The 12345-nt window shown below is 39.4% G+C and overlaps 1 protein-coding gene across 1 annotated transcript in view; it reads right to left on the reverse strand.

Annotated features, from left to right (window-relative positions):
* Positions 1-12345, reverse strand: part of AIDA (axin interactor, dorsalization associated) — a 47782-nt gene that overhangs the window by 13777 nt on the left and 21660 nt on the right. Inside the window, exons 5-6 of the mRNA XM_027564511.1 lie at positions 11463-11526; positions 11113-11219 (exon numbers count right to left, since the gene is read on the reverse strand). Coding sequence (XP_027420312.1) covers positions 11113-11219; positions 11463-11526 — 171 coding nt within the window. The remainder of the gene's footprint in view (positions 1-11112; positions 11220-11462; positions 11527-12345) is intronic.

Here is a 12345-nt window from a genome sequence, read left to right on the forward strand (position 1 = left end):
GAGAAGACTCTTGAGAGTCTCTTGGACTTCAAGAAGATCAAACCAGTCAATCCTAAAGGAAATTAACCCTGAGTATTCATTGGAAGGACTGATGATGAAACTGAAGCTCTAATACGTTGTCCACCTGATGTGAAGAGCCAACTCACTGGAAAAGACCCTGATGCTGGGAAAGACTGAAGGCAAGAGAATAAGAGGGCAGCAGAGGATGAGATGGTTAGATAGCATCATCAACTCAATGGACATGAATCTGAGCAAACTCCAGAAGAAACTGGAGGACAAAAGAGCCTGGCATGCTGCAGTTCACGGGGTCACAGTCAGACATGACTGAGCGACTCAACAACAACAACATCTCTAACCATAGTTATGTACTGTCGGCTTTGTCTTATTGACTGCATATTAAGCAACTTGAAAGACAAATCTGGATAATGGTATTGAATTGTGTGGTATTGGTAATATACAGATCTTTTAAAAATGAATTTTGAATTTCACAGCTCTAAAGGTTATATTATGTTCTAGTAGACAAATGGCTAGACAATATATATAATACATATATATACAGATGCACTGTCTTACATGACAGGTGCGTGAAAGAAGATAAAATAATAGTATAATACCACACCAGCTATAGCTCCTGGGTTACATGAGAAAGGTAGCATGTTTGTGTACCAAAAGTAAAACCATATGATAATTAGACATCAAAGCACTACGTTAAAAGATGTCTAAATGTAAAACTGAAATATTCAACTATATAAAGTAATATGAGAAAAAGTAATTACACTCATAAAACGAAGACTATAATCAGGATAAGAAATGACCATACACGATCTGGTATAAACTAAGCTTTTCCAACTAGAACTAACTAATTTGCTCTTAGTTCTAGGAAAAGGATCAAAAATAACAAATGCTCTTCTATGTGAAAGTGCTGCATAAATAACAAATATTCAACACTTACAGAACACTTACTATGTGCCAGGCACTGTTCTAATTCTTTGTATGTATCAACTAATTTAATCCACCTAAGAACTCTGACATAGGTGTTAATGTCAGTCCCATTTACTTAGAAGTGAAACTGAGATCCAGAAAAGTTAAGTAACCTGTTCTCTATTACACAGTAGTCTGGTCCTAGAGTACATGTTTTTAACCACCTTGTCTCATTTGCCATTTTTGTAATTTAATTGTCCATAAAGCCAATAAAGGCTAAAAAAAGAGGGGCTTTCCTGGTACTCAACAGGCAAAGAATCCCCCTGCAATGCAGGAGACCTCGGTTCAACTCCTGGGTCAGGAAGATCCTCTGGAGAAGGGATAGACAACCCACTCCAGTATTCTTGGGTTTCCCTGGTAGTTCAGATTGTAAAGAATTCACCTTCAATGCAGAAGACCTGGGTTTGATCCCTGGGTTGGGAAGATCCCCTAGAGGAGGGCATGGCAACCCACTCCAGTATTCTTGCCTGGAGAATCTCCGCCTGAGGGCTACAGTCCATGGGGTCGCAGAGAGTCAGACATGAGCAACTAAGCACATCACAGCCTAAAAAGGTACTGCGGGATAGTCTCTACCTTAAGGTCGTTAACGTAAGCTCTTTGCCACGTACATGTTTACAGGCTCTGAGGATTAGCATATGCACATCTTTGGGGGGCCATTACTTCCACCTCACTTTTCAATACAGAAAACTCTGTGCTACAGCTAACTGTCCAAAGCAGGATTTCTCAACCAGGGTTCTGGAGAATGCTAGGGAAGTGCTGGTGCTGTGGCTTGGCAGCTCCATCAAAGATAGTGATCAAGGGTAAGCACCATCTAAACTTTGTGCGCTTAGCAACACAGGTTCACTGTGATGGTCGGAGACTGGGCCATCCCTACTGCAACTTTATTCCAGGTCTCTGAGCCTCATATGGTGGTGGGCAGTAAGATCATGTTCTTTCGGCTGGATCTATTTTTAGCTTTTTATGCGAGACAGGGGCAGCCTTTGGCAGCTGGTAAGCTCCACTCTGCAAGGAGGAAGGCAGCCTGATGATGTCAGTGTCTTCTGATTGGCCCCAACCCCCACCTGGAGCAAACGTGTCCTACTGCTTTCAAAGAAAAGTAGAGGGAATTATTTGATTCAGTGTGGCTTCTGAAGAAGAGCTATGAGTTAGAAGAACAGGATCCAAGCTGAAGCCTACAGATAATTCTGGCAAGGTAACAAGAGTGAATCATAAGCTCCAGGGCCATTTTATTGTGCTAGAGCCCCAAAGCCCATCTCGGTGATGAAAGCTATTTATCAGTAGTCTGTATCTGGACTGGTATTCCAGTTGTCCTACTCCACTGTGCATCAACTGTGGAAAATAATTTATGAATGCAGCTATGCTGGTGGTTTAGTCGCTAAGCCATGTCTGGCTCTTTGCGACCCAATGGACTGTAGCCTGCCAGGCTCCTCTGTCCGTGGGATTCTCCAGGCAAGAATACTGAAGTGGGTTGCCATGCCCTCCTCCAGGGGATCTTTCTGACCCAGGGATCTAACCCACATCTCTTATGTCTCCTGAGTTGGCAAGTGGATTCTTTACCACTAGCACCACCTGGGAAGCCCAAGATTCAGGGTAAGAAATTAAAAATGCTCTACTTTTTACATTTCTTCAATTATAAGCTGACATTGATGACATTTCATGTGATCCTGAAGGTTTTGTGATAAACATAACTTCTCTATTGAGTCTCCAGGTTTAGTCAATCAATGTCATGTAGCATTTGTGAGTTCTATAAAAGGTGGTGAAAGTCAAGAAAACTCCTGCTGCAAAGGCCCCAAACAAGTCAAGGTCAAATGGATTCAATGTCCAGTCTTTATCTCTGTCTCTGAAGAACTTTTCTGAGGTGTCCATTAACAGTTGGCCCCCCTCCTGTAGAAGGAGAACACCCTGACATGTCACAACTCATGGCTTTCTTCACAGAGAGATGTTGCTGTCAAAACTGTTGCAGATGAAATATAAAGTAGTTGTGGCTGCTGCTAAGTCGCTTCAGTCGTGTCCGATTCTGTGCGACCCCAGAGACAGCAGCCCACCAGGCTCCTCTGTCCCTGGGATTCTCCAGGCAAGAATACTAGAGTGGGTTGCCATTTCCTTCTCCAATGCATGAAAGTGAAAAGTGAAAGTGAAGTCGCTAAGTCATGCCCGACTCTTAGCGACCCCATGGACTGCAGCCTACCAGGCTCCTCTGTCCATGGGATTTTCCAGGCAAGAGTACTGGAGTGGGGTGCCATTATCACAAAAATAGCCAAGTTTATTAAACAAAGAGAAATTGTACTCCAGAATTAACAAACAAAAAATGGGTGAAAATGTCTGATCTAACAGCTCTCGGCTGACTGTATTATAGCCTCTATATGGAGGTGGGGGGGGTGGCAGTGTGCCAGGCATCAAATCCCCAGACTGCTGGTGCAATGTCCAGCAATGGGTACCATCTCCCGCCTGCAGCTGGCATCAGGAGAAGTGGAGCAGCAGCTGTGGCCCCTCATTCCATACCTACAACTGCTCTGTCCCAAGGGAAAATGATAACACTGCAGATCCTGGCATGAGAAGGAGCTCCTCACATGGAGTGGTTCTCTGTGAGGGGCCAAGACACTCTGGACAAGAAAGATTATGGAGAACCAGACTAGGAATAGACTGCCTGCCCAGGGACCAGGAGTCTGTGTGGTTAACTCCACAGAAGAAAGCAAAGGTTACAAGGAAACTGAAGTCAGTGAACTCCATAAGACCCTGTCCTCATATGATTTTTCCTTCTGGCCTAAAACAGAAAATGGCATGATGGTCTTTGCTCCAAAAAAGTAGTACATCATCACCCAGACAAGAATCCTAAAGAGGCGATGCCTTTTTAGAAAATTACTGAGGATTACATCTTTTGAAAAACATGGTGATTTCAATGTGCTTATTGAGTTCATTTTACTTGCTTGACATTTTATGTCATATTGTACAGATGTTCCCACAGGCATCGGTTCTACAGTGAGAGGTGAATTGGTCCTTATTTTGCCTTGGTGATCTGGAAATTAAATATCACTAGCAAAAAGTAGATTAAATGTTTATCCACACTTAGAGCAGAGTTCAATCAAGTGTTCAAAATGTAGACTGAGCAATATCATATATTTATGTGATAACACATTTAATCTTAGTTTTCTTTGCTTTAGATTTATCATACTTGTAACTAAACTCACATATCTAGTACTATTGACAGATTCTCTGTCATCCAATTTTTTAAGTGCACATTTCTTCATGCTGCTAAAGTGTAATTTTTAAAAGGACATGCTGCTGCTGCTGCTGCTAAGTCGCTTCAGTCGTGTCCAACTCTGTGCGACCCCATAGACGGCAGCCCACTAGGCTCCTCTGTCCCTGGGATTCTCCAGGCAAGAACACTGGAGTGGGTTGCCATTTCCCTCTACAATGCATGAAAGTGAAAAGTGAAAGTGAAGTCGCTCAGTTGTGCCTGACTCTTAGCGACCCCATGGACTAGGCCTACCGGCTCCTCCGTCCATGGGATTTTCTAGGCAAGAGTACTGGAGTACAGTGCCATTGCCTTCTCCATAAAAGGACATATATGATAATATTTTGCATTTAGGTAGCATTTTTTCTTTCAAGAAAAATTATTTAGTTATTTGAGGATAATCTTAAACAATTTAAGGTAACAATATTGATCAAACTGGCCACAATATTTGGTAGATAGGTAACACATTAAATGTGTCTTCAAATTCTGGCTATAGATAATCTTTACAACTGATATTGGATATAGATAAAAAAGCTATGGAGCCACTTATTTGTTTTGAAATGCTGAATTTAGTATAGAGGCAGAAATTGTGGTAAAATATTAAAATACATACACAATTTCTTTTAGCTAGTAATTTATTGTTTAGCAGTTGAGGAACATAGGTTCCTTTAAGCTTTCAAGGAAAACAGTTTGGGGTTTCCCTGTTGGCTCAATGGATAGGAATCTGCCTGCCAATGCAGGGGATACAGGTTCAATCCTTGATCCACGAAGATCCCACATGCTGTGAAGCAACTAAGCCCCGCACCGCAGCTACTGAGCCTGTGCTCCAGAGCCCGGGAGCTGCAACTGCTGAACCCAGGTGCCCAGAGCCTGTGCTCGACAACAAGAGAAGCCATTGCAACAAGAAGTCTGCACACTGCATCTAGCGAGTAGCCCTCACTCTCCGGAACTAGAGAACAGCCTACCATGCACAGCCAAAAATAGATAATTTACAGAAAAAAAGAAAGAAAAGAGAAAGAGTTTGAAAACCCATATAAGATGCTTGTTCATTTTTAAAACTGTTTTAAAATTTTGGGGAAAAAAATCCTTAATGGCCATTATCATTCAAATAATAAATTAAAATCATACCTGCTTGAAGTTGTTCACATACATTAAGAGTATATCAACTGTCACTATACCTAATTTTGGAAAAAAAATTATTTAATAAACACACGAAATCTGGAAGGAGCCAGTGGGCATGTGTTTCATGTTAGAAATGCTAGTTTAAACAGGGCAATCCATCATTCCCTACAGGAAGCAATGAAGAGTTCCTCACAGGTGTCTGAGTCAAAAGGCTGAACTGCAGAGTACTTTTAAGAAAGAGTAAGCTAGATGTTGCTGGGTGCTTTGAAGGTGAAGGCTGCAAAATGTAATCTACTTAACAGACATCTCATATGACTTAGTCTCTGCAAAACTCTAAAGAAAACCCTTTAATTTCAAGTGACAGGATTCTTGCATTTAAAAGAAAAAAAAAGCCGTAGAAGGAAATCTTGAAATGTTTCCGAACCTGCTTAAGCTTGAAAGTGAGAAAAAATATTAATATCAGTAAGTCTCAAACCTTATTAAAAACTAGCCTGGAGAAAGAAAGAACAAAATCAAAGAGTATTTTCTTTTGCTTTATATACAAGGGCTTCTCAGATGGTGCTGGTGGTAAAGAACCCACCTGACAATGTAGGAGACAGAAGAGACATGGGTTCAATCCCTCGGTCTGAATATCCCCTAGAGGAGGGCATGGCAACCCCCTCCAGTATTCTTGCCTGGAGAATCCCACGGACAGAGGAGCCTGGCGGGCTACAGTCCATGGGGCTGCACAGAGTCGGATACGACTGAACAGACTTAGCACACACATAAACAAATAAATGCCTGGGTAAGGAATGCTTTCTCTGATTCTTCTCTCCAGTTTGAGAACTTGAGACTCTGGGAGAAGATAAAGAACTTTGTAAGCTCTGACCTAAGCATACTCTTAAGATGATATTCACCGCTGTGCCCCGAGGCATGCTCTGGATTTCTATGAAAGAAGGATGCCTGATATCCACAAGAAAGCAATGAACAGTTTGCTGCAATTTGCAACTTCTTATACTTGTGAGCAAGAAAAACCTCATTTCAGCTAAAAATGAAATCCATGTTTGCTTCTCTCAAGTTCAACTCAGAACTGAGTATTTGTACAGCAAAAACCATGCACAGGTTTCACAATGAAGAGGTAAATTTCCTTATTCTCAGCTTCAAAAATAAACATGTTTTATGCACGATTAAGTCTAAGAGCTAAAGAAACTAACACATTTGTGAAAATTTTGAAACTAAGCCTATATTTGAGTTTAATCATGTCATTCAGTAAGAAAGTGTTTGTTTTTTTAAATCTTGAAAATTTTGTCTTCGTCTATTCATATTTCTTGGGCTTATGATTTTAATAGCTTTATATTCATACTGGCAAATTTTCAGGCCAATAAACAGGTTGTACATTTACATCCTTGATTTAAAATCTACCAAGCCTACCTTTCAAACATAAAGGAAATCAGTCCTGAATATTCACTGGAAGGACTGATGCTGAAGCTGAAATTCCAATACTTTGGCCACCTGATGTGAAGAACTGAATCACTGGAAAAGACCCTGATGCTGGGAAAGATTGAAGGCGGGAGGAGAAGGGGATGACAGAGTATGAGACAGTTGGATGGCATCACCAACTTGATGGACATGAGTTTGAGCAAGCTCCGGGAGTTGGTGATGGACAGGGAAGCCTGGCGTGCTGCCATCCATGTGGTCACAAAGAGTCAGACATAACTGAGTGATTGAACTGAAGCCTACCTTTAGAAAAATTAAACTCTATTTTGGCTCAAGCCAATTATTTAACAAAAATTTATGTTTTCTATATGAATTTTTAAATTTTTGAAAAGGAAAGAGATGAATATTAAAAAGAAAGATAATACCTACCCCCTACTCCCCACCTACCCCAATTAAAGGTTGGTTAAAAAGTCACTTTCTATTTGAAATGGGAAAAACCTATTCTGGGTCACAAATTCCATTCCTTATTCCTCTTTAGCCTAACAGCAGTGGTGGTTAACACAACTGTACACATTTATCAACAAGCATAAACCTGCACGCTAAAAAGGGTGAATTCTGTATATAAAATAGAATCTCATAGCCTTGACTTTTTAAACAAATCCCAAGAACTTATAATTCAATAAATTATATAGAAACAAAGATAATAAATAAAAAGAAAAAAACCACAACAATTTCTAGAACCATCTTGCCATCAAAATGCAGACACAGCCTGGGCATCACTGAAATCTTGGATTCTCTCAGTGTAACAAGGAAAAGAAAATGTTTCCTGCTTTCCAGTTAAGTAAAAAGTTAAATGCCATCTTGCTACGTCAATGAATATTATTTTAAAAGTTATTTTTTAATGACACTTATGGCTCAGATGATAAAGAATCTGCCTGCAATGTGGGAGACCCAGGTTCAATCCCTGGGTCAGGATGATCCCCTGGAGAAGGGAATTGCTACCCACTCCAGTATTCCTGCTTGGAGAATTCCATGGACAGAGGCTACAAGCCATGGGGTCACAAGGAGTTGGACACTACTGGGCAACCGACACTAACACATAGGCCCTGAACAATAATGATTCCAAACTAAATACAGTTAATTAAACTACATGTGCTTTTTTGAAAAAGAAATTCAGAGACTAGAAGGATTCAGTAAGCTTTCTCTACCTCTGAAATGCATTATCACAATACTATATCAGAATACAAAAATCTATGAAGTTTAGGTTTAATCTTACATAGCAAATGGATTTAATTTATGGTAAAAGTTTCTTTCAACTCAGCAATCTGAAACCCATAAAAATCTTGATATGTCTGTATAGCAAATACGTGATTTGACAACCAAATCAGATAGAAATTTATAGTAGTGGAAGCTTCAGCAATTACAATACATGGGTTGAAAACAGAATTACAACTATTTAGTTAAATAAAACAGCAAGAAAATTTCTTTCACAATCTCAGCAATTTTGACATTTTCTGCATATATAACAAAAGCAAGAAAAATACATCTCTCTTCATAAAGTAAGTATATTAGGAATAATGCCCTTATACTGAAAAATACATTAACAATAATAGCTACGATCGACAGTAATTTTCCCAGTAATCCTATACTGTAGTATTGTTCCCTCCACTGAAAGGTGATGAGGATGAAAATAACCACCTCACTAATATTCAGCATATGACAGGGACTGGGCTAAAAGCTTTATATGCAGTAACTTATTTAATCTTCACAGGAACCTTATGAGGTAGGCATGATTATCAATTCATTTTATAAATAAAAGAGAAATTGAAGTTCAAACTGGTTTAAGAATAGGTGCAACCAGGACTTCTCTGGTGGTCTAGTGTTTAAGGCTCCTCTGTCCCAATGCGGGGTGGGGGTAGAGGGGGCAGGTTTGATCCCTGGTCAGGGAACTAGATTCCATACGCCGCAACTAAGAGTTCATACGCCAAAACTAAGAGTTTGCATGCCACAACTAAAGATCCTGCATGCTGCAACTAAGACCCTACACAGCCAAATAAACAAATAACAAAAATGAAAAAAAAAAAAAGAAACAGAACAGGTGCAACTAGTAATGTACTAAGATTAGACTCAAGCCCCGTGTCTGTTGGTTTGAACCTACACTGCTTCTACCCCATAACGCCTCCACCCCAAGGGGCATAATAAACACTGAAATGGTACTATTATTATTGTATTACTTTATTGCACTTGACAGATATTGCATTTTTTACAAACGGAACATTTGTGGTAACCCTGTGTCAAGCAAGTCTACTGGTGCCATTTTTCTAACAGCATTTGTTCACCTCGTGGCTCGGTGTCACATTTTGATAATTCTTGCAATATTTCAAACTTTTTCATTATTTTTATATTTGTTATAGTGACTGATGACCTGTGATCTCTGATGTTACTATTGTTAATTGCAGATGTAGCAGAATTAACAAGAGAACTAGAATAAGATGTGGACCCTGAAGATGTGACTGGATTGTTCCAATTTCCTAAAACTTTAACTGATGAGGACTGCTTTGTATAGATGAACAAAGAAAGTGCTTTCTCAAGATGGAATCTACTCCTGGTAAGGATGCCATGAAGACTATTAAAATGACAACAAAAAATTTAGAATGTTATGCAGAGTTAGTGGATAAACAGTGGCAAGACTTGAGAATTGACTCCAATTTTGAAAGAAGTTCTATGATGGGTGAAATGCTATAAACAGCACTGCATGCTACAGAGAAACGTGAAAGGAAGAGTCAATCTAGAGGGCAAACTGCATTGCTGTCTTAGTTTAAGAAGTTGTCACAGCTACTCCAACCTTCAGCAACCAGCACCCTGATGTCAGCAGCCATCAACACAAGACCCTCTAACAGCAAGAAAGTTGTGACTAGCTAAAGCCTCAGATGATGATTAGCATTTTTTAGCAATAAAGTATTTTTTATAGCACAGGGAACTAGTCAATATCTTGTAATAACCTATAATGGAAAATAATCTGAAAAATAATATATGTGCATCACTTTGCTGTGTACCTGAAGCACTGTAAATCAACTATACTTCAATAAAAAATATATACAATGAAATACAAAAAAATTTTTTAGACATAATGCTTATCACACACTTAACAGACTACTGTATATGTAACTTTTACATGCACTGGGAAACCAAAAAATTCGTGTGACTTGCTTTCTTGCAATATTCACTTTATTGTCATCTGGAACTGAACCTGTAGTATTACCAAGGTCTGCCTGTACTTTTGTTACCAAGAAAGTTATCAGGATAACACATAAATTGTATCTAGCTGTATTTTAAAGCTTTTGGAGTCTATTATAAAATACATCACAATATATCAGCATATTACACTAAAGTGAACTAATTGACCAGAAATGAAAACTGTGTGCTGTGTAAGAACAGAACAGAGGAAAACAGTGATGGGAGAAATAAGAAATTTATCCAGTGTGCCTGCTTAGGTTATTGACAGGCAGGGAAGATCAACTATAAATAAAAAGCCTCACCATTATTTACTTTCTTTAAAACAGATGGGAAGAAAAAGGCATTTGCTCAGTAGCCATTTTCCCTGGGTCCAGTTTTTAACAACCAAATTTGATAGTGAACCAAAAAAGAGTTAACACAGCAGGTCTGAGACGGTCACTCTTAGAAAGGCCTGACTACAAGGGCAGCCCCTGACTAGCATCTGGGAATCTGGATTTTGGGAGGGTTGCTACTACCTCTGATAAGAATGGTCACTGGGTCTACATTCTTCTTACAAACAATATGGTTTATGCTGAATTATCTGCTTGCTTTCTGGGAGTCTGGAATTTTGGTCAGTGCTAGGCAGAAGGTGTCTATGTAACAGCTCTGGGCAGAGAGTCCCTTATGTGCCTCCCACTTCAAGGGACACTTCACAAGTGTCATTAGAATTTGTCACTAGAGGAATCAAGTACAAGCTGTGTGACTCCACTGGGAGAGGACTCCTGGAAGCTTGCACCTGGTTTCCTCTGGACTTTGCTCACATACATTTTCCCTTGGCTGGTTTTGTGCCTGTAATTCTTTTTCTGGGATAAAGCACAGCTGTTGGTTACAGCAACATGCTGAGTGAGTCCCCCTAGTGAACTTGGAACCTGAGTGTGCTCTTTCGGATCCCAACACAGATAGTAAGATAATTCCAGGCTATACCTATAAAACAGTTACTGCCGATAACATGACCGTCAAATTTTGCCTAAAATGGACATGCACCCTGGAAAGGTTTTACTCCCACTAGCAAATACTAAAGTAGGTTCCAAAAACTTTGACTGTGAATTAAGCTATGGATATTTTTAACAATTGATACTTACCGGGAACTCTGGCAGGAAAGGAATCAGGAGATCCTGCTCCAGCACCACCCTCTTCTTCATCTTCTTCAAATTCCAAATTCTCTTCTTCACCAGGTGCTAAAATTCTTCTACATGCAAAAGGACAGAAAAAACAGTGAGCTACAAAACCAAATATACAAGAGAAGCCAAATAGCTACTCATTTCCCAGGTAAAATGTTGATATAAAAAATGCTGACATAAAATGCTAATATGTTGGATTAATGATATCAATGATACTAACATTGATATGATACATCCAGAAATATCTGAAAAATAGGTATAAAATAAGATGATAAAATAAGAAGACAAATACTGGTGCTAATTTATTTTACCTTAAAGGGACAGGCTGAACATCAAATGGGAATTCTTTATTATATGTAAGAATATTCTTTAGGACTAGAATAAAAAGAGAAAGACACATGAATTATGTCATGAATCAGAATAAAAAAATTTATTGTAAGTGACTGATTTTAGCCAATTTTACCATGCCTATTAATAATGTATGTATACGTGTGTGTGTGTGTGTGTGTGTTCAATTGCTCAGTCGTGTCTGATTCTTTGTGACCCTATGGACCACAGCCCACCAGGCTCCTCTGTCCATGGGTTTTCCCCAGCAAGAATATTGGAGTGGGTTGCCATTTCCTCTTCCAGAGGATCTTCCAGACCCAGGGATCGAACCCGTGTCTCCTGCACTGCAGGCAGATTCTTTACTGCTGAGCCACTGGGGTGTCTATTAATACTTTAAATATTCCCAATCTTATCATCCAAAGCCACAATGCACTTGTCCATTGAATATCTTAGCAAAATGAAAATATTCACACTTCAGAGTACTGTCAGAACTCCAAGGAAGGTAACTTCCAGAGTCTCAGAGCGCTTAGGGAAAGTGAACTCCAAAATAGTTCTAAGTACAAAATCCAAGGTGAGACATGGGGCACCTGAGAAAGACAATATCTCCTTCCTAGAGTACTTTAATTAAAAGACTGGTGTCAAAGATGACCAATGAGAGGGATATGAGCCTATCTTATTCTATGTCTTGATTAGTCTTCCCCTCAACTCCACAAAACTGGTAAAGTTTATAGTAGTGAGGTTATAATTCTCATATACCTTTACCATAGTTTATTATACATATGTAATGTATACATACATATATGTACATATATGCTTACATACAGGCTCATGCATGCTCAGTCACGTCTGACTTTTTGTGACCCCATG

Source organism: Bos indicus x Bos taurus, chromosome 16 (assembly GCF_003369695.1).
Source record: "Bos indicus x Bos taurus breed Angus x Brahman F1 hybrid chromosome 16, Bos_hybrid_MaternalHap_v2.0, whole genome shotgun sequence".
In the NCBI taxonomy this organism is placed as follows: Eukaryota; Metazoa; Chordata; class Mammalia; order Artiodactyla; family Bovidae; genus Bos; species Bos indicus x Bos taurus.